General features: G+C 42.6%; 1 protein-coding gene across 4 annotated transcripts in view; it reads left to right on the top strand.

The window, feature by feature from the left end:
- The window catches only part of LOC141112215 (AP-2 complex subunit alpha-2), a 199,269-nt gene that overhangs the window by 132,624 nt on the left and 38,689 nt on the right, over window positions 1-27,956 (top strand). For 2 of the 4 annotated variants that reach the window (XM_073604816.1, XM_073604818.1), the window contains 3 exons: window positions 11,830-11,996; window positions 12,747-12,824; window positions 24,539-24,621. In XM_073604816.1, coding sequence (XP_073460917.1) covers window positions 11,830-11,996; window positions 12,747-12,824; window positions 24,539-24,621 — 328 coding nt within the window. The remainder of the gene's footprint in view (window positions 1-11,829; window positions 11,997-12,746; window positions 12,825-24,538; window positions 24,622-27,956) is intronic. The other 2 variants (XM_073604817.1, XM_073604819.1) reach the window with 1 other exon arrangement.

The raw sequence follows: 27,956 nt of genomic DNA, 5'->3' as shown, positions 1-27,956 counted from the left end.
AAAATCAAAGCCGCTAGCAAGACGAAAAAGCGGTTTATTTGGGTATAATGAAAGCCACTGGTGCTGTTAGGATACAATAGTCAAAGCGGAAGATTTGTCCATCCACGCTGTATGGCATAGATGGAGGAATTTTATGCTTGGCATGCATTAAAAAAAAATCTCACTGTGTATGACCAGCTTATCTTTTTGTAGAGAGAACTGTCTGCACAAAGTGGAATTCTGAGTTAAATTGTGTTTTAGTCAATAAAGTGCCAGAATGATTAACTAAGTTAAGGTGTTACTAAACCCAGGACCCTGAATTCACTGTATTTGGTCTCCCACAGTACACAGAACATGGAAATGTAATTATTTTAGTAAATATAAACTGCTAAATACCTTTTCTCATCAGCAGTATGTAGTCACAGTGCAATCTTGTGACTTTTTTTATCAGTTAATGCTTAAAGCTTTCTAGGAGTTTTCATACTGCACTGAGCTGTCTTATGAGGCTATGAGGCTGCAGGACCTCTGACCCTCTGTCTGGACAGTGCCGATTGGCCCTCTGCTGATCATATGTACTCTCCCAAGGAAAAACAAAAACTCTATTAAAAACTCTTTATATTCTACCATGTTTAGTTAGAACTGCCGATAAACCATTAAATACATTGTTAAAGCCCATTTATTTGAGCAGTTGCATTTGACATACAATAGAGCTTACAGGATGGCACCATTATGTAGACAGTTAATTTTTGCAGCTTCCTGTCTTACCTCCCTCCTTTCAACCTGATGGATTGTTGGATTGTGAAAAAACATTGCCCCCATTCCAGTAGGCCTTAATGTATTCTCCCTGAATCCCCAGTTCCTTAGACAAGTTAGGATGTGAGCCTTATGCAATGTAATATAGCCGGATTGGCTCATAATGGTGGCAAATCCTTTCTTGGTTTGCAGGAAGTTATGGGAAGCCTTTATAAAGAGTTTGCAGGTACTTGTACAGATGGCATTTTAGAATGACTACATAATTGGAGGTTTTTTTTTTCTGATTGATCGAAGTTCCATTAAAGGATCTATGCTCAATTAGATTTGGCTGTCATTTCTCTAATACTGTAGATTAATTCCTATATATCGTCAGCTCCATCTAATGGCCAAAATGCAGTATAGTTTTCTAACTATAATCTAATCTAATAACTCTTGGCCACTAGACAAAACTGATCATCATAGCCATTAATCTATTAGAGAAATTTCAGATTCATAAATCATGCGTAAATGTTTGACATTCATCAAATGAATATTTTAAAAATAGAACCCTAATAGTGCACTGGTGCAATGTATTTATTTTAACAACCGTGTCACTGAGCCCCAGTTGGGAAACCCTGCTCTATAGACTGCACAGAGCTTTAAGGTTCTTCATTTCTGTCTGTCAGATTTTAGCCCCACGGTTTCAGTAAGTAGACCACATACCAGAGAAGGGGGGTGATGGCTGTAAGATGCACTGACTGAGCAATACGGCTACAACTGTTGATCTTGTTAACCTTTTTGTTTTAGTGGCAATGTCACTGCATTCACAGGCTGGCGAGGCGTTTTTGATATTTCGTGTGTTTGTTTATGTATTATTTATTTTTTCATACTTCAGCCCCGGAGGGTTTTATCCCTTTGCTGACCAGGCAATACGGAGTTGCTTTAACTGACAATTGCATGGTTGTGCGACGATGTAACTGTCCCCCCCCCCCCCCCCCCCCCCACAAATAGAGCTTTCTTTTGGTGGTATTTGATCACCTCTGCGGTTTTTATTTTTTGCGCTATAAAAAAAAATCCCAATTGGCGTATATTGATTGGTTTGCGCAAAAGTTATAGTGTCTACAAACTAGGGGATGGATTTATGGACTTTTTATTTATTCATTTTTTACTAGTAATGTCGATCAGCGATTTTTAGTGGGACTGTGACATTGCGGCGGACAAACCTGACACTAAGTGACACTTTTTTGGGACCAGGGACCCCGATACAGTGATCAGTGCTGAAAAAAAAGCACTGTCAGTGAATAAAAGACACTGGCAGGGAAGGGGTTAACATCAGGGGTGATCAAAGGGTTAAGTGTGCTCCTAGGGAGTGCTTTCTAACTGGGGGAGAATACTGTGACTGGAGGAAAACCAGAGATCCATGTTTCTGCTTAGCAGAAACACATGATCTCAATCTTTCCCCCTCACAGAACGGTGGTCTGTCTTGTTTATAAAGGCAGACTGCTGTTTTGCCTCTCCTGTGAACGATTGGCTCCTGCTGTGTCCAATTACAGCGGAAGCGGGGCTTTGGAGGTGCCCCAGAGCAGAAGAGAGGAATCGTGTACAGGTATGTGATTTTGTGATTAAGGGCCGCCCTGCCGCAGTATATGTGTGTAGGGCGGTCCTTAATTGGTTAAAGGATACGTTCACTTTTGGGAACATGTTCCCGCTGCTTTCTCTCCCTGTGACAGTAGTACGGGGAGAAGTTCCCCATATTAGCTGTCACTTTTGAAAACCGCGTGGCAGTGCGGGGCTCCGCCCTCACGGCCACATCATTTATTCACTGAACTCTGTGTATGAATGAACTACAAGCCCAGATATTGTTTTTTGGCTGTTGGCTTGTAGTTCTCAATGAACTACCACAACGCTGTTGAGCGCCATGGTAGTTTATGGAGTCCTTCTATCAGTGTGAAACTGCCTGGCCATAGGATGTATGGGGCTGACAATCTCCATGAGATCTGCATGGCACCAACGATCTACTGATCACTGGTGCAATGCTTTATAGGTTCCTAAAAAAAAAAAAAAAAAAAATTGTAAATGCACGTTTTTTTTACCTGCAAGAAAATGTGCATTTATTTTTTTTAAAAAGTGAATGTATCCTTTAATTGCCTGCAAACCCCGCTCTTCACACAAGCTCCCATTCACCGCTTCAAGGTAGAACCCTTCCTTATGATTATAGATTTAGAAATAGACAATCTGCACTAAAATCTGTGACCTATAATACTCTACAGCGGCTGTGCATAAACTGCAGTGCTGTGAGCAAACCATAAAATTTGCCCCAGGAAAAATAAGCATTCATATAGTCTCAAATTTATTTAGAATTAAATGATGAGCTCTGCTCAGCCATTCAGATGATGTTTTGTATTTTGCAAATTAATACAAAACTTCCTCTGACTGGGTGAGCTGGAGTGGCAGATGGATAATGTCGCACTTTTGTTCCAGGAGCGCAACAGGAAGCATCCATCCTGCTGCGGAAACTCAGCATTGTATACTGTATGTAGCTGATGCTACATTCAGTTTATACAGCGCAAACAGCAAGTGCAATGGTTAGTGAAAGAAGTATCATGTTTAAACAAGCTTTATCCCAACAGACTAATTTTGCATTGTGTAGGGGATGGTGTGAAGTGCTGTTAGAATTTGGTTGCTCTTTCCTATTTGAGGGTTTTGCCACTGTTAGAATACAATGTCCTGGTGGGGGATTTCCTCCAACTGTCTCATTTGTATGGATGGAGGAATCTGTTCAGCCCACTGAAGCTAAACAAGCTAACCATGTATGGAAAACTCTAAGCCGGTCATAGATGGTTCGAATCTTGGTTGGTTCAGTAGGGACCGGCCAAGATTTGATTCATGTATGGGCAGGCCAATTGTACCAAAGTTGATCCATCCATCAATCGGTACAACCAGCATTAGAGGTCGACCGATATGGGTTTTTCTCTGGCCGATGCCAAAGCCGATATTTAGAAATCGCGGTGGCTGATGGTCGATATATGATGCCGATTTGTTTGGGCCGATATATTAGGCCGATTTTTTTTTTTTTTTCCCTTCATCTCATAAAATCTAACAGTTAGACCCCTTTCACACTGGGGCGTTTTTCAGGCGCTTTTGGGCTAAAAATAGCGCCTGTAAAATGGCTCCCCTGCAGTCTGTGTGAAAGCTCGAGTGCTTTCACACTGAGGCGATGCGCTGGCAGGATGTTAAAAAAAAGTCCTGCAAGCAGCATCTTTGGAGCGGTGTATACCGCTCCTCCACCACTCCTGCCCATTGAAATGAATGCGCACCGCTGCCGAAGCGCCTGCAAAGCGTTTCGGCAGCAGCGCTTCAGGGGCGCATTTAACCCCTTCTTCAGCCGCTAGCTGGATTATAAGCGCCCCGCTAGCAGCCGAATAGCGCCGCTAAAATGACGGTAAAGCGCCGCTAAAATTAACAGCATTTTACCGTCAACGCATGCCTGCTCCAGTGTGAAAGAAGCCTTAAGTAATAAGTGATACAGAAAATTTTTTATATTTAAACATTTATTAAACAAAACAAACCTCCAATCAGTTCACTTGTATGTAGAATTTAGATAAAAAAAAAAACTATATCTTAAATATTAAATACACAAAAACAGGTAATCAAAACTTTTGGACGAAAAAAATGGGCTAACTTTACTGCTTTTTTTATTTTTTTTTTTATTTTATTTCATTACTGTATTTTTTTTTTTTAAAAATTGCGTTTGAAAGACCGCTGCGCAAATACCGTGTGACATAAAATATTACAACAAACGCTATTTTATTCCCTAGGGTCTCTGCTAAAAATATATATATATATATATAATGTTTGGGGGTTCTAAGTGATTTTATAGCAGAAAATACAGGATTTTTACTTGTAAGCAACAAGTGTCAGAAAAGATTTAGTCTTTAAATGGTTAAACTGAAAACTTCTCCAGTTCAGTCTATTGATAAAAGAACCTGAAAGAGATACAAATGTATCTTCTTATCAGACTTGGCAGGCTGCCCAGAGGAGGAGAGAAGAAAACTTCAGAAAACTTGCATTGACTTCTATTACAGAAGTCATTTGCAAGTCCCGCTGAATCGGCTTTTTTTATCAGCACAATCGGCCGATGCCGATTAAGTAAAAAAAAGCCAAATATCGGCCGGCCGATATATCGGTCGACCTCTAACCAGCATGTCGGATTTCTAGCATGAGGTTATTGCCAGAGGCTATAGCCAATAACAATAATCAGTTTTTTCCCAGCAGGGACGGCTCCCCGCGCCCCTCTTTCGGGAGAACACAATATCTCCGTGGGAGGTATTCCCCCATCAACACAGATTGTGTTGATGGGGGAATCAAGCTATTTTCTTGCAGGAAAGAAATCCGCATCATCTGTGGTTTGCCTATGTCACATGCTCCTAATATCTGGAAGGTGGTAGTTTGGGCTCCAGCAAAGTATAATAGCATCTACTTGGAAACTTTTCTAACATTGTTTTACATCCTGTCACACAGCCATTATTGGGTTTTTTCTTTTTGTTATGTATGATAAGAAACACAACGGAATGAATGAAACTAACACAACATTTTGCACATTTTTCAGGCTTCAGCGGTTTTTGTTTTAGCCAGTGGATCAAGCAACATATACAGTGCCTTGAAAAAGTATTCATACCTGTTGAAATTTTCAGCATTTTGCTACGTTGCAACCGAAGACGTAAATTAAATGTATTTTATTGGGATTTTATGTGATAGACCAACACGAAGTGGCACATAATTGTGAGGTGGAAGGAAAATGATAAATGGATCTCAATTTTTTTTTTACAAATATCTGAGAAGTGTGGCGTGCATTTGTATTCAGCCCCCTTTACTCTGATACCCCTAACTTAAACTGATTGGAACCAATTGCCTTCAGAAGTCACCTAATGTGACCTGTGTGTAATTTAATCTCAGTATAAATACAGCTGTCCTGTGAAGTCCTCAGAGGTTTGTTAGAGAACCTTAGTGAACAAATAGCATCATGAAGGCCAAGAAACACCCCAGACAGGTAAGGGATAAAGTTGTGGAGAAGTTTAAAACAAGGTTGGGTTATAAAAAAAAAATATCCAAAACTTTGAACATCTCGCAGAGCATGGTTCAATCTATCATCCAAAATTGGAAAGAGTATGGCACAACTGCAAACCTACCAAGACATGGCTGTCCACCTAAACTGACAGGCCGGGCAAGCAGAGCATTAATCAGAGAAGCAGCCAAGAGGCCCATGACAACTCTGTAGAAGCTGCAGAAATCCACAGCTCAGGTGGGAGAATATGTCCACAAGACATTTTTTAATAGTTGTGCACTCCACAAATCTGGCCTTTATGGAAGAGTGGTAAGAAGAAAGCCATAAGAAGTCCCGTTTACAGTTTGCGAGAAGCCATGTGGGGGACACAGCAAACATGTGGAAGAAGGTGCTCTGGTCAGATGAGACCAAAATTTAATTTTTTGGCCTAAAGGCCTAAATGCTATGTGTGGCGGAAAACTAACACTGCACATCACCCTGAACACACCATCCATACCGTGAGGCATGGTGGTGGCAGCATCATGTTGTGGGAATCCTTTTCTTCAGCAGGGACAGGGAAGCTGGTCAGAGTTGATGGGAAGATGGATGGAGCTAAATACAGGGAAATCTTAGACAACCCTTTAGAGTCTGCGAAAGACTTGAGACTGGGGCGGAGGCTCACCTTCCAGCAGGACAATGACTCTAAACAATACAGCCAAAGCTACAATGGAATGGTTTAGCATAGTCATGTGTTATAATGGACCAGTCAAAGTCTAGACCTAAATCCAGTTAAGAATCTGTGGCAAGGCTTGAAAATTGCTGTTCAGACACTCTCCATCCAATCTGACAGAGCTTGAGCTATTTTGCAAAGAATGGGTAACAATGTCACTCTAGATGTGCAAAGCTGGTAGAGACATCCACAAAAAGACTTGCAGCTGTAATTGCAGCAAAAGGCCTTTCTACATAGTAGAGGCGGTTGAATACAAATGCATGCCACACTTTTGACAAATTTAATTGTAAAAAAAAATCTGAAAACCATTTATCATTTTCCTTCCATCTCACAATTATATGTCACTTTGTATTGGTCTATCACATAAAATCACAATAAAATACATTTAGGTTTTTGGTTGTAACATAAGAAAATTTCAAGGGGGTATACATATTTTTTCAAGGCACTGTAAGAGGAGATGGTTGTACACGCATTTTTCAGGCTCTTCTATTGAAGAGTATTGATGACTAAATCGCACAGTCATTCCCCAAAGAACCTCCTCTACTTTATCTGAAACTGCACATTACTCCGATGTGAACTGGCACAGTTAAAAAAATAACCAAAAAACAACATAACAAAAAAAAATCATGTATATCTGGTGTCAAGCATTGACATGCTTCAGGTGTAAAAGGGGGCTTATTCTGGCAGCATATGCAGGCAGAAAGGATTGTTGCAAATATAATGTTAAAAAAATGAAGCAAAAAAAATAACATGAATGCAATATTAACCCCTTCCCGACGAGCATACGCAGATATGCGGCCTCGGCTTTAGGGAATTATACCAGGATGATGCTGCAGGCATCATCCCAGTACCGTTTTTTAGAGCGGGCAATCGGCTATCCAGGGAACATTGCCGTCTTCCGCCGCTCTTACCAGGCCTCCCGTCCCACCGGAAGACTCGATCCTTGATCCGCCACTTCCGGCGGCTAGAGACAGACTGGCATGAAGCCGGAAACGGCTTAGTTCCAATACTCTTTCTGTAAACACGGAAGTGACGTCACAACGTCGCTTCCTGTTTACTCGGCTCCAATAGCGCCGATTTTTAAAAAATATACAGTATTCAGAATCGCCGTTTTCGGCGATCTGAATACTTTGAGGTGCAAAGGAGGGATTTGGGGTCCTATTACTGTCACAAGGGATGTTTACATTCCTTGTGACAGCAATAAAAGTGATAAAATTTTTTTTGTAAAAAAATTGAAAATAAATGAGAATTTTTTTTTTTTTTTTTTTTTAAAGCGCCCCTGTGAGCTTGCGCAGCAAAGAAAACGCATGCGGAAGTCACACCCGTATATGTAAACAGTGTTCAAATCACACATGTGAGGTATTGCTGCGATCATCAGAGTGAGAGCAATAATTAAAGTACTAGACTTCCTCTGTAACTCTAACCTGGTAACTGTTATTTTTTTTCTTTAAATGTCACCTATGGAGATTTTTAGGTACCGTAGTTTGTCGCCATTCCACGAGTGTGCGCAATTTTAAAGCATGACATGTTTGGTATCTGTTCACTCGGCGTAACATCATCTTTCACATTATAAAAAAAATTGGGCTAACTTTACTGTTTCGTTTTTTTTAAAATTCATGAAAGTGTCTTTTTCCCCAAAAAGTTCTGTTTAAAAGACCGCTGCACAAATACCGTGTGACATAAAATATTGCAACAATTGCCATTTTATTCTCTAGATTCTCTGATAAAAAATATACATAATGTTTGGGGGTTCTAAGTAATTTTCTAGCAAAAAATATAGATTTTAACTTGTAAACACCAATTGTCAGAAATAGGCTTAGTCACGAGAGGGTTAAACACACGTGACAGACACCAGCAAACGCTCCCTTATGGATGGCTGTGGGAGAAAAATGTTGTGATCCCGACCTCCACATTTACATCTTTTTTCACAGTGAAACGATTGCTTAACTTACGAAGAAGAAGGACCAATTGGCAAAAATGTTAAAGGTTTTGCAATGTTTTGGTATTGGCTTTTATGAGTTACGTTAGTGTTTCTGACTCTTATACCTACTACCACTCTCATGGTAACTCTTATGATACTTGATTACTGCAGTGGATGCTTAGATCAGTGCTTGAGAATACTGGGCTGTGCATGAGCAGCATGACTGTCAATAGTGGTTGATGACTTTCATTTCATCTATATTTAGCATACTGGGCTATAGTTTTGTATGCAAAATCTTTGAAAAGTATCTATTGTGCTGATGAATTTCATAATCAACAGACACTTGGCTGGATAAGCTATTGTTGGTGCCCCAAATACGTGGCTTGTGGAAAGCTGCTATTTTGAGTGCACCACATAATAGTTCGGTTTGAAGGGTTTGAAATGAAAGATGCCACTAGTGTGGCAGTTGTAAAAAAAAAAAAAGTTCAAGTGCGACTTTTTGCACAGAAAATCTCACAATGTGCTCCAAATAAAGGTACAAAAAAGGAGTTTGACAATATTTGGTGCAATAGACGTGTGCAGCAGGAAGCCAAGAGGAAGATGGTACAAAACTGTTACATTCTACTATGCTCTTAAAAAACAATATGCTCTCCAGCATATGAGGATTTTTGGTTTACCTGTAAAATCCTTTTCTTGGAGTATATTGCAGGAAACCGGTTTTCTTCATATCCAAAAGATTGGCCTATGCACAGCACAGGCTGTTTTGTATCAAGCAATAAGGAACCACAAAGAGGGAAGGGAACACTGTGTTCTGTGATGTATTCCAAAAGAAAAAAAAAATTTACAGGAAAATCAAAAATACTAATATTTTTAATTCATACATCACAGGGCACGGGGTTTATTTAGCTCTATAACAATTGGGATGTCTCAAAGCACTGAATATAAGGAGAGGGCAACACAACGATAGTGATGAGCCCAAAAAGTCAAATACAGACCTGGGGGGAAAAGCCCACCACAGAGCTGCCTGCAAGACTTTGTTTAACCACTTGCCTACTGGGCAATTTTACCACCTTCCTGCCCAGACCAATTTTCAGCTTTCAGTGCTGGTGCACATTGAATGACAATTGCGTGGTCATGCAACATTGTACCCAAATGAAATATTTATCATTTTTTGAGACAGAGCTTTCTTTTGGTGGTATTTAATCACCATTGGGGTGTTTGTTTAGCAAAAAGCAAAAAAAAAAAAAAAAAAAAACTTTGCGCTGATGAGGCGGTGCTGATAGAGACACTGATATGCTGCATTGATGGGGCTGTCCTGATTATCAATGGAAATATCTGCTGTCACCGGAAAGCCGGTTATTGGCTTTCCTTTCCTCATACAGTGATAGCGCTGAGGAAAGGAAATGATAACCAACATTTGTTTACATGGGATCAGCTGTGATTGGACACAACTGATCATGTGGTAAAGAGTCAATATCATTGGCTCTTTACCCTGATCGGTGATGCACTTTGCCCTGATCGGTGCATAGCAGAGCTTAAACATGCAGATAATGTCTGCCTGGTGAGGGGTGTGGCATCTTGTGATTGCGACTGTACCCAAACTGGATCACCCTGAAGGTATACAGACCAGTGTTGGTAAGTCTGTCATACCTATATAAGTCACAGGATAGAATAATTTAATCGCACCCAGGATGAGACCCTCGACTCTAGAGCTAACCTGTTGGAGATTCAGATGTATGAGTAGATCCAGGAACTGCTGGCTTTTGTCCCAAGCAAACAGTATTTTGAGTTGCTATTCCCTGGAGACCCCAGCATTGTCATGCAGAAATGGATTGAGAGATTTTTCAGAGACCTCAGGGATTCCACCTGGGATCAGAGGGGCAGGCACTTTTCTTTTGGAAGAAACCAAATCTTTCCAGGACCTGCACCATCTGAGAGATATTGGACGATAAGGTCTGGGCTTATTGATCACAAAGAAGTAGGTCATCCATGTACCTTATTGTGATATCCAGAATAGGCCAGTCATCTCTGTTTTTGGCTTTGGAACCATAAAAATGTATGAATAGAAGCAGTGAAGCCTCTTTCAGTCCATTACAGAAGCAATTACACCCTGAGACAGCGACCTTTCCAGTGCTGCAAAGAAAACCACTTTTTTGAGGCTCCAGACATTTGAGCATATAAAACATGAAGGCGTAAAGTGTCGGAGAATCAGCTTGAAACCACTGGACACCATACTGCACTCATCTGCAATTTTCTTGTGTCCTGACAGCCATGAAGACCAATAAATTTCCCCCTATTTCCAAGAGTTGGGGTGCCCCTTCACTGGGAAGAGGACTTCTCTCCAGACTTGGAGATCTTTGGAGTCCAGTTCTTCATACAGAACTGGGTGGTAGGCTTCTGTTTGGAGCCCAAGGCATGTGGCTGATGAAAGAACTGCCTTTTAGCAGCCAAAGAAGCTCCCGCTTTTGACCTGTCTGTTTTGCCTTGTTGTTCAGGAGCAATAGCGTGCTCTTACCAAAGCTGTATCCTGGCCTAGGTTGACTAGACCTGCGGTCTGTGTCAATGGATGCAGCAGCAGGACTCGGGAGCGCGCCCGCATGATTACCCCAATGAAAATCGTCTTTCCGCAGGGGTACCCAATGAAGATGAGCGGCCAGCAGCGCCGCTGGGGGACCCCAGAAAAGGAGTATCGGGGTGCTCTGTGCAAAAGAGCACAGAGCGGGTAAATATAACATACGTGTTTTGTTTTGTTTTTTTCTCAAACCTTTACAATCACTTTAAGAGCAATAAAGAGTTTGATAGCAGAGGAACAAAGCAGCAGAGTAAAATGGTGACAGGGGAGGGACCTCCAGCAGATAGCCTCAGCTCTACTCCTGTGAGCTGTGTGAAGGGGGGTGTGTCTCTTTCCTCCAATCAGCTCTCAGAGCTCACTTCACTGAGATCTGCAGAGTGTAATTTCAGCTCTCCATGCCCTTTTTTCTGAACTCTCAGACAAGCTTTATAAATTCAGCACTTTGAATGGCTGTAGAGAAGAGAATACTGCAGATAAACAGGTACAACTTATGTAGAAAGATTTATTTCATCTGTGTACCACCTGAGGACAGTCACTTCACTGGGTATAGATAGGGCTTTACAACCACTTTAAGAAAGTTTTTTCGCTATGCAGTACACCAAAATAGGATGTTACCTGTGACAAGTCTGTTCCTCAATAACCCACTGGCTCGCTGTTACGCGAGTCCCTAATCTGCAATGTGTTTTGTCAGGCTTGTGCCGCAAAATGTATCATGGCTGCGTGAGTGTGCCAAGTGATGCATATTTCCCTGGGACTGATAGAAATTATGGCATTATGTTCACCTGTAAAGTGACCATGTATTTTTGAGTGTTTTATGCATGCTGATACCTTATTTTCTTTCTTTTTGACAGTCCACTCCCTCTCCTTCTGCTGACCTCTTGGGCCTGGGGGGTCCATCAGCTACCAGCCCAGGTGCGCCCACTGCTGCCTCATCCGATAGTCTGCTTGTGGACGTTTTTGCTGATCAATCACTGCCAGTTGCTGCTGTCACTACAGGGGAAGAAGATAACTTTTCTAGGTAGGATGCTGTTGCTCAAAGGGGCAATGTGAGATAAAAATGCATAGGCTAGTACATTGAGAATATGAAGTTTTTTGAATAACCTAATATTGCCATAAAAATTGCCTGGGACAGCTATGTTTTCATACTTGTCTGAATGTAAGCAGACTAAAGTGTATATGTAGTCAAAATGTGAACACACATTCAGCATAGTTCTCGATTACATGTACAGTTCCCAGTGTTATGTTGGTTTAAAAACAATGCAAGTACTAAATAACAGATCCTCATAGAAATACAGCCGGCTCCGAACTCCCCGTAATTGGGTGACAACATCATGCTTCTTGATGCACTGAAAGCAGGAGAGGGGAAGAAATGGCAGGCAGCTGGTATGGGAGTGGACGGAGTGCTGAGAATATAAACTACTGAGCTTTATGGAGATGTGAAGCGGATGTGCTGATGTCTAGCAGAGAACTCAGTCAGGGCAGACAACGGTGCTTGGGATTTCAGTGCAACAATGGCAGAGTTGTCTGCTCACTACAGAAAGTTAGGAGTCCACTGGATTTCTGGTAGGATCATAAGGTATTTTCCACTGGCTCTCTTTAAGATGTATAGCAGATCTGTGCTGAATATTTTCAGATTTTGCCTACACATTCACTTTAAGTTGCATTTTATTAGTGTACATGCTGGGATTAGGGGAACTAATGGTGCTCCATGTTGCTGCCTCTCTTCCCCTTGATTTTTTTTTCTACCTGCCGCCGATGCCCGGTACAGCGAAGTTCCAACTCTCTCAGAAGGGGCATCTGGGGAGCCAGACCCTTCTGTACATGATGCAGATGATTCCTACTACAAGTAAGCAAACCAAACCCAATCAGAAAGGCACTTCTGGTTTATCTAACCATCCTCCTTTCCTACTGCAGTCTAGCTTCTCATTTCTAGGTTTCCATTGTATTAAAGCAGCAGTGTGAACTTTCATACAGTAGGCAGGGCAGAACGCCTAGAGAAAACATTTTATACATATTTTAATGCAATTTTAAGTGAAAAAATGCTTACTAGTCCCTATAGTTTTAAGTTGATGTATATCATAAAATAAAGGGTATTTACTCCTAAAAAGGTATATATACTTAACCAGAGCTATTTCTTTCTTAGGGGGTGCTGCTCTGTATTGCAGAGATCTAAATTTTAAAGCATTGCATGCAAACTAAAAATGGGTATTGGGCCTATATGGCTCACCAGCACCTGCAGTTTCTTGGTCTTGTCTTCATTAGTTTTGCTGGTGAAATCCCATGTAGTAGCCCCCCTAATTATGAAAGCGTAGTAACTATTATGTAGTCCTGGAAAGGGCTGCAGTTCTTTTTATAGGGGCCAGTACAAATCTTTGAATCAATCCTTTTGAATGTCTCCTCAGCCTAATTACTATATATTTAAATACAAATATTATGAATTCTACTCCTCCACCTGTCTGTGTGCCCAAGGTGGGTATATCTGCCTCCAGACTTATCCATTTACCATTGTTTAAAGGATAAGTTCACCTTTGGGAACATGTTACATGTTCCACCTGTTTTTAGGGTGGAACATGTAACATGTTTTGGCTCCTGCAGGCTCTCTGCGCTCTCCCTTCTAATTGTGACAGTGGGACAGGGATCTTCTCCCCGCATCTGCTGTCACAATTTGAAAAGAACACCGCTCTGCCCACATGGCCATGTAAGTCATTTACAGAGTTCTGTAAATGAATGAACTACAAGTACCGACAGCCTTTGCAGCTTGTAGTTCTCACTGTACTACCAGGGCACTGTTGAGCGCTCTAGTAGTTCATTGATTCTTCCTGTCATTCAGTAAATGCCTGCCCATACCAGATACGGGTAGAGTGCTACACAGACTGTCTGCAGGAGCTTGAGATTGCACCCGAGATCTGCTGATCACGGGTGCAATGCTTTACAGGCTCCTATAAAATAATAATTAAATTACCTGCAAAAATTTGCTAAGAAAATTATTATTTTTTTTCTTTTTTAGAAAATTAAACTTATCCTTTTTAACTATCAAGACATTTTTTTTTTTTGTACTACATACTGTATGACAAAATTATTAGCAGGAACAACTGCCTCTTCAGTTCCTCTAGTTACTGATTATATGTGGTTCTTCACTAAAAGCATTTGTTTTTTTGAAGAGATGGTGTAATCCTTATCACTAACGGCCATGTTACCAAGACAGGAACATAGAAGGAATCGCTATAGTTGGAACAAAGACAGTAGTAAAATCACATTTTTAAAAGAAGTAGAACAAACGCTGAATAGGATTCAGGCAGCAATAAGATCTCATGAAAGTCTCTTATTTCCTGTGTCATTGATGGAAAATGCCCTCAATGGGACCAAAACTGTAGGAAAAACTTGAGCCTCCTCCACTTTGTCTACTTCTTGTAACATACCCCATCAGTTACTTCCATCGAATGTTTTTACTTGCACAGCGAATACAGAGAATAAATATACTTTTGAAACCTACAAAAAAATTCCTTTTGCAATGAATCCTTTACCTCAAATGTGGACTTTCCTTAGGTTGATAAGACGTCACTGCTGCTTTAATCAGACTACTGTTACATGCAGAAATCTTCCATCTACCCATGTAACAAATACCATGTATCAGAGGGCCCCCTGGAGTGCTTTGATTTTTGCATGCATTGCAGTAGGAGTGCCCTAGTTTCCATATACCTAACATGGTTCTGACTGAGAGCCCACTGCCCACATCAGATTAAATAACCTGCTATTACCTGGTGGTCTCCCTGCCAGATAATCTGTGTATGCTTCCTTTATAGTATTAATAGTATTTCCTACAGCATTTTACTGAATCTTCAAAATGCTGCTGTGTATGACTATAGTAGATTTACTAAAGTAGGGTCTGTGTCTTCACAAAGGGAAAACCAGTCTTTTTACCTTTATTTTTTTTTAACCCTAACTCCCCAAATGGCATCTTAAAGTAGACCTGCAGTAGTCATGGTGCTGCAAAGGATTACAAGGCAGGTAGGCATTGTGCTTGCTTATTTAATTAAAAAATAGATACAATTACCCTCACAGGAATCGGTACGGCACATGACGTAATTACCAACTTACCTTATTTTTTTGGAGTAAAAATAATACCTTAGTAAGGAAAATAGGATTTTGTACTTACCATAAACTCCTTTGATTGGAGCGAATTGAGGAACGTTTGGGTTGTACTGCCACCTACAGGAGTATTTGGGCAGCGGAGAACAAGAAAAACCTAGTGGTCAGTCTGGATCGCTTACTGGACATTAAAAAAGAGAAGCAGCAGACTGGTGCGTAGATCTCTCTGTACTCTGTTCTCTCCTTCTATCAGCGTTTCCCTTGTTGGCACTGCAGCAAACTGGTTGTTTGTGCTGCTTTTCCTTCTCCCAGTCTGAGTTTTGTTGTACATTGGACTGTGAGGGTTAGATACCATGTTAAATTCAAGTGCTTGTATTAAGAAAAAATACACTAAACGATGCAATCAATAAATACAGGTTAATTTTTATATATTTTTTTTATCTGCCTGAAGTTCTGCTTTAAAGCAAACCTTGGAAAAAATATGGGGATGGCTATTGCTGACCACCTCCAAAAAAAAAAAATCTAGTTGTTCCAATACTTTCTGACCTAGAATGAGGATACAGACCAGGAAGGCGAAAGTAAAATTGATGTCCTTATCTGCAATACGTGTTCCAGGTCTGTGACTCTTTAGTATTGAAGCCAGAGGGTCAGTATTATTATTATTATTATTATTATTATTATTATTATTATACAGGATTTATATAGCGCCAACAGTTTGCGCAGCGCTTTACAACATGGGGCAGACAGTACACTTACAATACAAATCAATACAGGAGGGACCAGAGGGCCCTGCTCGTTAGAGCTTACAATCTAGAAGGGAGGGTTAAGTGGAGACAAAAGGTAATAACTGTGGGGGATGAGCTGATGGGAAGAAAAAAAAAAAAAAGTACAGTTGTTAGGTGTGGGTAGGATAGGCTTCTCTGAAGAGAAGGGTTTTCAGGGATCTTCTGAAAGCTAATAAAGTAGGAGATAAGCGGACAGATTGGGGTAAGGAGTTCCATAGGATTGGAGAGGCTTTGGAAAAGGCCTGGAGGCGAGCATGGGAGGAGGTGACAAGGGAGCTAGAGAGCAGGAGGTCTTGAGAGGAACGAAGAGAGCGAGTAGGTTGGTATTTAGAGACTAAGCAAGTGATGTAGCTGGGGGCGAAATTGTGGATGGCTTTGTACGTAGTTGTTAGAATTTTGAATTTAATTCTTTGGCCGAGCGGAAGCCAGTGGAGGGATTGACATAGAGGAGTGGCAGACACAGAGCGACTGGTAAGGTGGATGAGTCTGGCAGCGGCATTCATAATGGATTGAAGAGGTGATAGACTATGTAGAGGTAAGCCAATGAGAAGGGAGTTGCAGTAGTCAAGGCGAGAGATGACCAGCGAGTGAATTAAGAGCTTTGTTGTGTCATTGGTTAGAAAGGGGCGTATTTTGGAGATGTTGCGGAGGTTGAGGCGGCAGGATTTGGACAGTGATTGGATGTGTTGCTTGAAGGAGAGTTCAGAGTCTAGGACTAAACCTAGAACCTTAGCATGTGGGGATGGGCGTATAGTTGTGCCATCGATTTTGACAGAGAGATCAGGGGAAGAGGCATAGGGGGGAGGGAAAATTATAAGTTCGGTTTTGGCTAGATTGAGTTTAAGGAAGTGCTGAGACATCCAGACTGATATATCTGAGAGTAAATTACTGATACGTGAGGAGACAGAGGGAGTGAGCTGAGGGGTAGAGAAATAGATTTGGGTGTCATCAGCGTAGAGGTGGTATTGGAAGCCATGGGAGGCTATCAGTTGACCTAGGGAGGCAGTGTAGATTGAAAATAGTAGAGGTCCAAGAACAGAACCCTGAGGGACCCCAACAGAGAAAGGAAGAGGAAAGGAGGAAGTAGAGTTTTATAAGAAACGCTAAAGGTGCGGTTGGATAAGTAGGAGGAGAACCAGCGAAGTGTACAGTCACGGAGACCAAAGGCGTGTCGTTTTTTGAGGAGGAGGGGGTGGTCAACCGTATCAAAGGCAGCGGAGAGGTCCAGGAGTAGGAGTACAGAATAGTGTCGATTGGTTTTGGCTGTTAGTAGATCGTTTGTTAGTTTTAGGAGAGCAGTTTCTGTGGAGTGTTGAGGACGAAATCCAGACTGAAGGGGATCGAGAAGGCCATTATCAGCGAGGTGGACGCTCAGTCGGTTGTAGACCAGACGTTCGAGGAGTTTGGATAAGAAGGGGAGCAAGGAGATGGGGCGTAGGTTGTTAAGATTGGATGGGTCCAGTGAGGGCTTTTTAAGTATGGGTCTGACAAGTGCATGTTTTAGAAAGTTAGGGAAGATGCCAGAAGAGAGGGAGAGATTGAAGATGGGGGTTAGAGAGTGTAGTATAGGGCCAGAGGGTGAACGTAGCATTTGTGAGGGAACAGGATCCAGAGAGCAGGTGGTAAGGTGGACATTAGCAAGTAGTTTAGCAACTTCGTCTGTAGTGGTGGGGTTGAAAGAGGGAAATAATGATTGTGCCTGTGGGCATGAAGTGTAAAGCATGGAGGGTGTCGGCACAGTAGAGATCTCAGCGCGAATAGTATCAATCTTCTGTTTGAAATGATTGGCGATCTCCTGTGCAGTGAGTGAGTTGGCGGGTGGAGGCGGTGGAGGACGAAGTAGAGAGTTGAAGGTGGAGAAGAGTTGACGGGGACAGGATGATAAGTTGCTAATGAGAGTGGTAAAATAGGTCTGCTTGGCAGAGAGGAGGCTGGAGTTGTATTTTTGGAGGGCAGATTTATATTGGTAGAAATCTCTCTGGGACTTAGTCTTACGCCACAGGCGCTCCAGAGCACGACTACGTTTTTTAAGACTTCTAGTATCATCTGTTTGCCAAGGTTGAAGGGGTCTGGGCTTGATTCTGTGTGTAGTGAGGGGGGCAAGTGAGTTCAGTGAGGCTAGAAGTGAAGCGTTGTACACAGAAGTGGCTAGGTTGGTGCAGGATAGGGGAGAGATTTTGTCGTAGAGGTTGTTGATGGCAGAGTAGAGAAGAGAAGGGTTGAGATGACGTAGGTTTCTGCGGGTAACTTTAAGGTGGTTGGAGGGAGAGGAGGTGAAGGAGAGGGAGAGAGTGAAACTAATAAGGTGGTGATCAGAGAGAGGAGATGGATAGTTAGAGAGGTTGCATGGAGTGCAAAGGCGAGAGAACACGAGGTCAAGGATATTGCCTTCTGAGTGAGTTGGAGCATGTATCCACTGCTTCAGGTCAAAGGAGGATGTTAGGCTGAGAAGTTTGGAAGTGGAAGGAGTGTTAGTATTAATAGGGATGTTGAAGTCCCCGAGAATGATAGTGGGGATTTCAGAAGAAAGAAAGTAGGGTAGCCAGGCAGAGAAGTCTTCAAGAAAGGTTGATACTGGTCCAGGGGGCCTGTAGATCACAGCTATCCTTAGAGAAATTGGAGAGAAAAGGCGAATACAGTGTGCTTCGAAAGAGGAGAGTGACAGAGAGGGAGGTGGCTGAAGTACCTGAAAGGTGCTATGTGGGGCTAGCAGGATTCCGACACCTCCACCCTTACGTCCGCAGGATCTGGGGGAGTGAGTCCAGAGAAGACCACCATGGGATAGGGCAGCAGAAGATGTAGTGTCGGATTCGTGGAGCCAGGTTTCGGTAATGGCGAGTAGGTTAAATGAGTTGGCAATAAAGAGGTCATGGAGAGAGGTGAGCTTGTTGCAGACAGAGCGCGAGTTCCAAAGGGCACAGGAGAAAGGGAGTCTGGATTTGGGAAGAATAGAAATGGGAATTAAATTGTGTTGATTGCGGTGGCTGCTGCCAGGGGGTGCAGGGTGATGGGCGCATGGGGTACAGTTAAATGATGGAGGCCCAGGGTTTGGGGATATATCTCCAGAGGTTAGGAGAAGCAAGAGGGTGAGGGAGGTAATATGGGAGTGGGATTTATATGAGGTGACATGCCCCAGGGTCTTGGAGATTTTTAGTGTCTGTGGATTTAGAATTAACAGGAGTTGGTGGGTGCAGTAATAAGGACAGGACAGGAGTGAGGGTGATATATATATGCTGTGGGGGGGAGAAGAGGGGTGAAGGAGAGATAGTTTTAGGATGGAGGACAGAGTTGTCAAAAGCAGTGGTAGAGAAAGCATGTTCCAAGGTAAAAGAGCTAAAGGAGTAAACAAGTTCACCTGATGTCTGTGTGCTGGTTTTCAAAGTGTTTATCTTGTGTCCTTTCGCTTTGTGCCTTTGTTGAAGTGCAGAGTCAGAAGTGCATTTCACTTGTAGAACTCGCCACTTTGAGAAAGAGCCGAGTTGCAAATGTGTACCCCCTGCAAATGCTTCCCCCAAGAGAAGCTTAAATATATACTGATAGGGGTAGGGTGTGGGCGGATTTCAATCAGCAATCAAGAGGTTATAAAGCTTGGCTGGTTAATAGGGCAAAATTCTTAATTCACAAACAGACTAGCAAGAGGGCACTAAAGTTCAGAGGGCCATAATTTTGGGTAAGACAAGGGAGATAATAAAGCATTGTAATGTGGACAGGTCTACAGACAGTTAAGTAAAAATAACATACCAGCATTATTAGAGACACATAAGAAAAAAAAAAAAAAAAAAAGATAGCAGTGTTTCAGTTTTTGGCTGGAGCTGTATTAGTAGGAGCATACCAGAGTTAAGAGACATAGGAGACAGATTTCACTAATGCGATTCTGGCTGGAGCTGTAGTAGTAGGAGCATACCTGTGGGAGGACAAAGATGATATTTTCAGATCAGACAGTCAGATGATGAGTGATAAGTGCAGAGTCAGAAGTGCATTTCACTTGTAGAAATCGCCACTTTGAGAAAGAACCGAGTTGCAAATGTGTACCCCCTGCCAGGCAGTATGACAGCCTGGCAATTGGCATTCTCAGACTTTATTAGCAATGGAAGCCTCTGTATTACTCTTATAGAGGGTTTACTCTCCTGTGTTCTTATATTCTATGCATTTACCATTGCAACACCATCAGGTAAATTGAGTGACACATGAGAGAATCATTGCTCAACCCAGTTTTTAATGATTGGATTGGAAAGCAGTTGTAGGCACATGCTATGATCTTCTGGTCGTTCATAAAGAGCAGGGGTCTCCAAACTTTTCAAACAAAGGGCTAGTTTATCCTCCTTCAGACTTTAGGGCACTTTCACACTAGGGTTGGCGGTACAATGCCGCTATTTTTAGTGGCGCTTTACTGTAGTTTTAGCGGTGCTTTTCGGCTAGTAGCGGGGAGATTTTAACCCCCGCTAATGACCGATGAAGGGGTTAATAGCGCAGCTGCCGAAGCGCTTTGCAGGCGCTGCCCATTGATTTCAATGGGCAGGGGCGCTTTAGGAGCAAATGTATACACTGCTCCTAAGGTGTCCCAAAGATGCTGCTTGCAGGACTTTTTTTTTAACACCAGTGCACTCGGACTTTCACACGCAGGAATTATTTTTGAAACATATACTGGGGTATGGCGCTCCCTTTAGGATAATGGGATGGTGTGGTAGGGGGGGGGATGGGTGTATGGTTCCTAGCACCTAGAACCAATTTATAACTCCAATTATACCCCTATTGGTGGTACAGAGTACCATCAACCCTAAAAGTACAAAAACCTATTGTGCAGTAGTGCAATCTTCAGTGAGACATTTCATACCTCATACATGTGGTCACATTAGAAATATATAAAAAACCAAACTAAACCATAAATCACACATGTGACCACCCTTAGGTGAAAAAAGGGGGGTTAAAGTGCTAAAACCCTTAATTATATGTTAGATCTTCACCACCAAGCCAGCATGTAGTGGCTTGTTCGCAAACACCATACATACACCTTAGAGTATGTCAGTGAACATAGTTCTAGATGTGCAAATAAATAATTTTCCCTATATCCCATAAACTCAGTCCAAACGTGTGCAAATCAATTAGTAATAAAGTTATAGTCCATATAGTAATCGAAAAATCTTCAGGTCCAATGTTGAGAATTTCCAAAACTGTGACTGAAGTGCTCTCAGATGATATTAGTGACTTGTTGTGCTCCCCTTCATGGGTCCCCACTCACCGAATCCCGCAACCCCAAAAGGGGCAAACAGCATAGGGTATCACGGCCACAAGCTCCTCTCCACCACGATCATCTGGGGTTTCCGGATTGATCTCCGCTCACTGTGTTGTATTTACGGTATGCTCCCAATGGTTCCCTCATGGAAAAAAGGAATAAATGCTCCCATAGTGTAGTAAAGTAAAAGATGTTTTATTCCACAAATCTCAAAATTTTTACACCATATGGTTAAAATGGCTGAACGAACAGCAGCCAGAAGAATTACAAATTAAAAACTAAAAACTAAATAAAGAAAAAGTAAATAAAAGTAATCCAGTGCTAGTAGTCAAAGTACCACCCCGGGTGCATCGCTAATACTAAGCGGAATGTGCCTTAACCAGGCTGGTGTGGATGCAACAGCGTGAGCTGGTAACGAGGTGTTTGCGCTCCACCTGCGTTCCAAACAGAGTCCGCACCCGGAAGTGAAGTAGCGTGCGTGGCGCCGTCGTACGCGTTTCGTCATTGACGTCCTCAGCGACGGTCACCAGCCTGGTTAAGGCACGTTCCGCTTAGTATTAGCGATGCACCCGGGGTGGTACTTTGACTACTAGCACTGGATTACTTTTATTTACTTTTTCTTTATTTAGTTTTTAGTTTTTAATTTGTAATTCTTCTGGCTGCTGTTCGTTCAGCCATTTTACAACACAGTGAGCGGAGATCAATCCGGAAACCCCAGATGATCGTGGTGGAGAGGAGCTTGTGGCCGTGATACCCTATGCTGTTTGCCCCTTTTGGGGTTGCGGGATTCGGTGAGTGGGGACCCATGAGGGGGAGCACAACAAGTCACTAATATCATCTGAGAGCACTTCAGTCACAGTTTTGGAAATTCTCAACATTGGACCTGAAGATTTTTCGATTACTATATGGACTATAACTTTATTACTAATTGATTTGCACACGTTTGGACTGAGTTTATGGGATATAGGGAAAATTATTTATTTGCACATCTAGAACTATGTTCACTGGCATACTCTAAGGTGTATGTATGGTGTTTGCGAACAAGCCACTACATGCTGGCTTGGTGGTGAAGATCTAACATATAATTAAGGGTTTTAGCACTTTAACCCCCCTTTTTTCACCTAAGGGTGGTCACATGTGTGATTTATGGTTTAGTTTGGTTTTTTATATATTTCTAATGTGACCACATGTATGAGGTATGAAATGTCTCACTGAAGATTGCACTACTGCACAATAGGTTTTTGTACTTTTAGGGTTGATGGTACTCTGTACCACCAATAGGGGTATAATTGGAGTTATAAATTGGTTCTAGGTGCTAGGAACCATACACCCATCCCCCCCCCCCACCACACCATCCCATTATCCTAAAGGGAGCGCCATACCCCAGTATATATTTCAAACATTTTGTGGAGTTTCCTTAGGGAGTCTTCCTTAGGGGGGCTGCATACCTTATATCTTGTCCTAAGCGCAGCGTTTTTATATATATTCAATACACGCAGGAATTATGCCCCACTTGGTGTCAGTGGGAGAAATAGTGCCCCAAAAAGGGCCAAATAAAGGCTAGCAGAGGGCCATATCCTTGGGCCGCAGTTTGGAGACCACTGATATAGAGTAAAAGGAATACTCCTGGGGTAAAAAAAGTCACCCAAGACCAGGCTGAGTGGTGTTCGTTGAGCAGGTTGACATTCATGTTTGAACACAATGATCTATTGCTAGTATCACAAGCTTTTCTTTCCACAGATCTACAAGACTTCTGACAGGACAAGTTTTTCAATTAATTGGGAAATCCAGATATATGGATTTAAAACAAGGAACTGCTGAAATCCAATATGCAGTCCAGGACCTGGTACACTACAAACATTGTTTTTAACCTCCCCTGTATTAGCCGATGAACTGTATAGTTTTTGAAGAGCAAGATACAAGGGCAGGGCCGTCTTTAATATTGATTGGACCCTGGGCAAAAATTTTCTTGGGGCCCCCCATGCAGTTTCACTCTCCATCTGCTCTGAGACATACAATAAATAGCAGCTAGATTCAAAATCAGTTTATTGAATCAGATCAGACCGTGATTGCGATTGGTTGCCAGAGGTTACAGTGTATCATTACCGCTCACTGACTGGTTGCTAGAGGTTACAGCACATGATTTCTGCTTGTTGATTGTTTGCTAGAGATTACTGTACATCAATACTGCTCACTGATTGGTTACTGCACATCATTACTGCTTACTGATTGGTTGCCAAAGGTTACAGCACATCATCTCCTCACTGGCTGCACACCATGGACTGGACCTTGCTCACCTGTGCACCCCAAACTGTTATTCCTTCTCTGCCTACCTCTGCACACCACACACTACCCCCCCCCCCCCCCACTAATTTGCTTACCTTTGCAGAACAGGCTGATGTTAGGCTTAATGGCCACAGTTGTAGGCGGGACTTTCAAGCATGCCCCTTTATCTCCCCAGTGGGTAGCATTCAGTATAGGTGATGGTGGATATGACCTCAGGGGGGCATGATATACATATGAATACCACCTCTGTTTACATAGAATGCTGCCAGTCTGCCACTATTTACATATGAATGCAGCTGCTATTTACATATGAATGATGGTATTTACATGTAAACACTGGGTCTGTAGGTGAGTCACCTGTACACAACAGCAAAGCAGAGCTGGGCAGCATTAATAACAGAACTTCACACTGAGATATTAGGACACAGCATGAGACTAAAATCTTAAGGGACAAGGGAATTTAAACTGGGAAAGTTGGCAAGTATGAGGCAGCTGCTTTGGGCCCCACAACAATGACAGGGCCCAGGGCAGCTGCCCCTTTTGCCCTGCCTTAAAGACGGCCCTGTACAAGGGTAGTTGAATCACCAGAGTCTTTTTCCATGATATAGGCCTTTAAGCTATGGTATCTTAAATAAGGCACATACTATTTCCAATTCTTCAAATTGTGTGTGTTTGCACAGACTAAAGAGGAATAGTGCTTGGCTTTTTTTCTTTAATGCCACACTTGGAAATTCCCAAACTCTTATAATAAAATAAAAAGCACAATGTCTACCTCCATTATTTTTGTAGTATTATATTTGCTACACAAAAGCAGGTCCACTTTGTGAAATTTTGCTAGCTCAAATCAACCGTCATTGTAATTTTGCCTGATTATTTGTTCTGAGCTTTGTGATTACCAGAATTCAATGTCATAACACTGATAATGTAAATGACATATTTGTTACCATTCTATGTGGCATTTTGTGCTTGCAGAATAGCTGTCAATGGAGAACTTTTCCTTGATGGCAGAAGTTCTAGTTCTCAAAATGCCATTTTCCTTTAGTGCTTTAGTAAATTTAGTCATACTTTTTTCTTTACCCCCTCATTAACGTTAAACATTTGAAAAATAATTCCCTCACCTCTCAATAAGAGATCGTTAATTTTATCTTTTTGTCCTACATTTTGAAGGTTTATCTGCAAAAATAATGGTGTCCTCTTCGAGAATCAGCTACTGCAGATTGGACTGAAATCTGAGTTTCGTCAAAATTTGGGTAAGCATTAGTAATGCAATGTGAACTATTAAATGTTTATCCAAGCTGCAAAGCTCTTTATATCCCCTAAATGCCGGGAATATAAATGCAGACACGATACTTAAAGCAATAAAACTGTACAGGTGTGCAAAATACGTAAAATGCAACTGACGTTGATTATTTATATATATTCTACAGTGTGGGTAATCCTGTTTTTAAGCTTGTCAAAAGCCTGGATGGAAGATTCAAGCATAGAATAGATTATATAATATAAATAAGAATGCATAAGCATAGGTTTCTTTCCATTAAGAAAACTGCAAGTCAGTCAGATCCAGAGCCTCGAGTTCAGTGCCAGGACAAGGTCATTAAGCCCCCAGGGCTAAGATGCCAAACTGCACCCTCCCTACTAAGAGATAGATGAGCATTATGTGTGGGCAAAACCTCCTCCCTCTTCCCCAAAAAAATCAGGCACTATTCTGCACGCTTACCCCATCAGCATAAATTCTCTTTGCAAGCCAAGATTCTCCCCAAATAAAAATTTCCCCTCCTCCCAGGATTACAAGTCTGCCTTTTGATGAAATCTTCCCTCCCAGCACAAATCTTTGTCCCCTCATTCCACCCTCAAATATATTTCTCTCGAAATCACCCCTCCCAGCACACATACCCCCCAATCATCCCAATCCCCTTTCTTAAAGTGGTTCTAAAGCCTTAAGGTTTAATGCATTAAGGTGAAAAAACATCTGTGCTGCAGCTGCCCCCCAGTACCCCCCCTTTTCCTTACCCGAGTCAATCCAGCAATGTGCACAAGCGCATCGGCCCCCGCCACTGTCTCTCTCCTCATTAAACAGATTGATAGCGGGAACGATTGGCTTCTGCAGCTGTCAATCAAATCCGGGGATGGGGCCAAGTCCTGCTGTCTGTGTCAATGCATGCAGCAGCTGCACTTGGGAGCGAGCACGCACAGTCGGCTTTCCCTGGGGAGGGGGGCACCTGATGAAGAAGAAGAAGAAGAAGAGCCTAGAGCACTGGCGGGAGACCCCAGAAGAAAAGTATCGGGGGGTGGGGGGGGCAGGCCCTGCTTTTAACAAAACAATTGCACAATGCAGCTGTAAGTATAGGCATGTTTGTTTTTTTTCTTTAAAAAAACAAAGCTTTATAGCCACTTTAACACAGTGTCTCCCCCCCTTACAATAAATGTCCCCTCCTAGCACAAATCTCACCCTACCAAATAGCCCCTTAAAAAAAGAAAATAGTCTCCTAGAACAAATCTTCCCCTGTCACACCCCAAATTCCCCCTCCCAGCACAAATCTCCCCTTCCTCTCTTCTAACACAAATTACCCCCTAACTCCATTACCACTAGTCCTCTTCTCCCTCCCCCTCCTAGAACAATACTCCAATCCCTGTTACAAATGTTCGCTACTCTGTCCACTCACACCTAATGTGTCCCCAATGCAATTCTCCCCTCCCTTCAACACACAGACCTCAGATGCAGCACAGCTGATGGCTGTATGATGTGCTTCCTTCCTAGGCTCTGCTTTATCTTGACATTAGGGATGAGTCGAACACCCCCCCTGCGGTTCGGTTCGCAGCAGAACATGCAAACAGGAAAAAAAATTTGTTGTGAACACCGTTAAAGTCTATGGAACACGAACATGAATAATCAAAAGTGCTCATTTTAAAGGCTTATATGCAAGTTATTGTCATAAAAAGTACCTGGCCATAGGAAAGCCATAGGGATGTCCCCGTGCGTCAGAGGGAGCGGGGTCACCCGGGAACGTCACGGTGTGGCCCCGTCCTCAGTTATAAAAGAACTGTCAAAGCAAAGATGCGTCATACGGCGGGAGCCTCCCATGAAGGGTCGGTCGCGTTTTTTTTTTTTTTTTTTTCTTTTCTTTTTCGGTCCGTCGGAGGAGCAAGAGAAGAAGATGACTTCGTGGAACGTTTTCATTTTTTTATTTTTTAATAAAGGACTTGTCCCAAGCCATGTCTTGTCATTTTTACCATTTTGACCCTTTTTTTTGTTAAATGGTAGGGGTACATTTTTACCCCGTTACCATTTCACACCTGGGGGGAGGCTGGGATCTGGGGGTCCCCTTTTTAAAGGGGGCTTCCAGATCCCGATAAGCCCCCCGCCCGCAGACCCCCACAACCATCGGGCAAGGGTTGTGGGGATGAGGCCCTTGTCCTCATCAACATGGGGACAAGGTGCTTTGGGGAGCTACCCCAAAGCACCCTCCCCATGTTGAGGGCATGTGGCCTGGTACGGTTCAGGATGGGGGGGCGCTCTCTTGTCTCCCTTTTTCCTGTGGCCTGCCAGGTTGCCTGCGCGGATAAGGGTCTGGTATGGATTTTTGGGGGGACCCCCATGCCATTTTTTTTTTTTTTTTTTTTAATTTTGGTTCGGGGTTCCCCTTAATATTCGTACCAGACCCAAAGGGACTGGTAATGGACTGGGGGGATCCCATTCCATTTTTTTCAATGACTTCTTTTTTCTGTATTGCCTGGTCCGATAATTCTTTATAGCCGCGAGTGGTTTTAAATGACTTTTTTTCCTTTAGAAATGTCGTTTTGCTCTCGGACTGTTCTAAACACGGGAAACATGCGCCACTTTACAGGCATACTATAGACACCCCCCAGGTAATAAATTGAAAGGAATATTTCACTTTTATTGTTTCACTTTAAGCATTATTAAAATCGCTGCTCCCGAAAAAAACTACGTTTTTTTTTAAAACTTTTTTTTGTATTGATACATGTCCCCTGGGGCAGGACCCAGGTCCTCAAACACTTTTTATGACAATACCTTGCATATAAGCCTTTAAAATTGGCACTTTTGATTTCTCCCATACACTTTTGAAGGGTGTTCTGCGGCTTTCGACTTTGCCACGAACACCCCAAATTTGCTATTCGGCGAACACCGATGTTCGAGTCGAGCTTGCGTTCGACTTGAACATCGGGCTCATCCCTACTTGACATGTCACGCAGGAAGCTGACTTTTAATTAATTTGACCAGCAGGTGGCGGGGAGAGATATACTGCTGCAGGGGTATGGGATCGTGGCTCAGGGACACCACTGGCTGTTAGATTGGGGACTTTATGGACTTGTTTACACAATCCGTACCCACATTCTTTGCTGGGAGGAGATGGAGACGGGTATGCAAACCCCGTACATTCCGAGTTCAGAAGAGCTGCAGTGGCAAGAGCACAGCTAGCACCTTTTCCCGGCTCTCTTCTCGGCTTGTATCACCCAGTGCTAAGCTAACAGAAGTAGTGATGCCGCTGTCTCTACTCCTGTCAGCTTGTAGGGGGAGAAACTACTCTCCTCGCGGTGCCCGCGTTCCTCCTGCCCACCCCTTGTC

Source organism: Aquarana catesbeiana, linkage group LG11 (genome assembly GCF_042186555.1).
Source record: "Aquarana catesbeiana isolate 2022-GZ linkage group LG11, ASM4218655v1, whole genome shotgun sequence".
NCBI classification, from domain to species: domain Eukaryota; kingdom Metazoa; phylum Chordata; class Amphibia; order Anura; family Ranidae; genus Aquarana; species Aquarana catesbeiana.
This window is presented reverse-complemented; position numbering and strand designations above follow the sequence as displayed.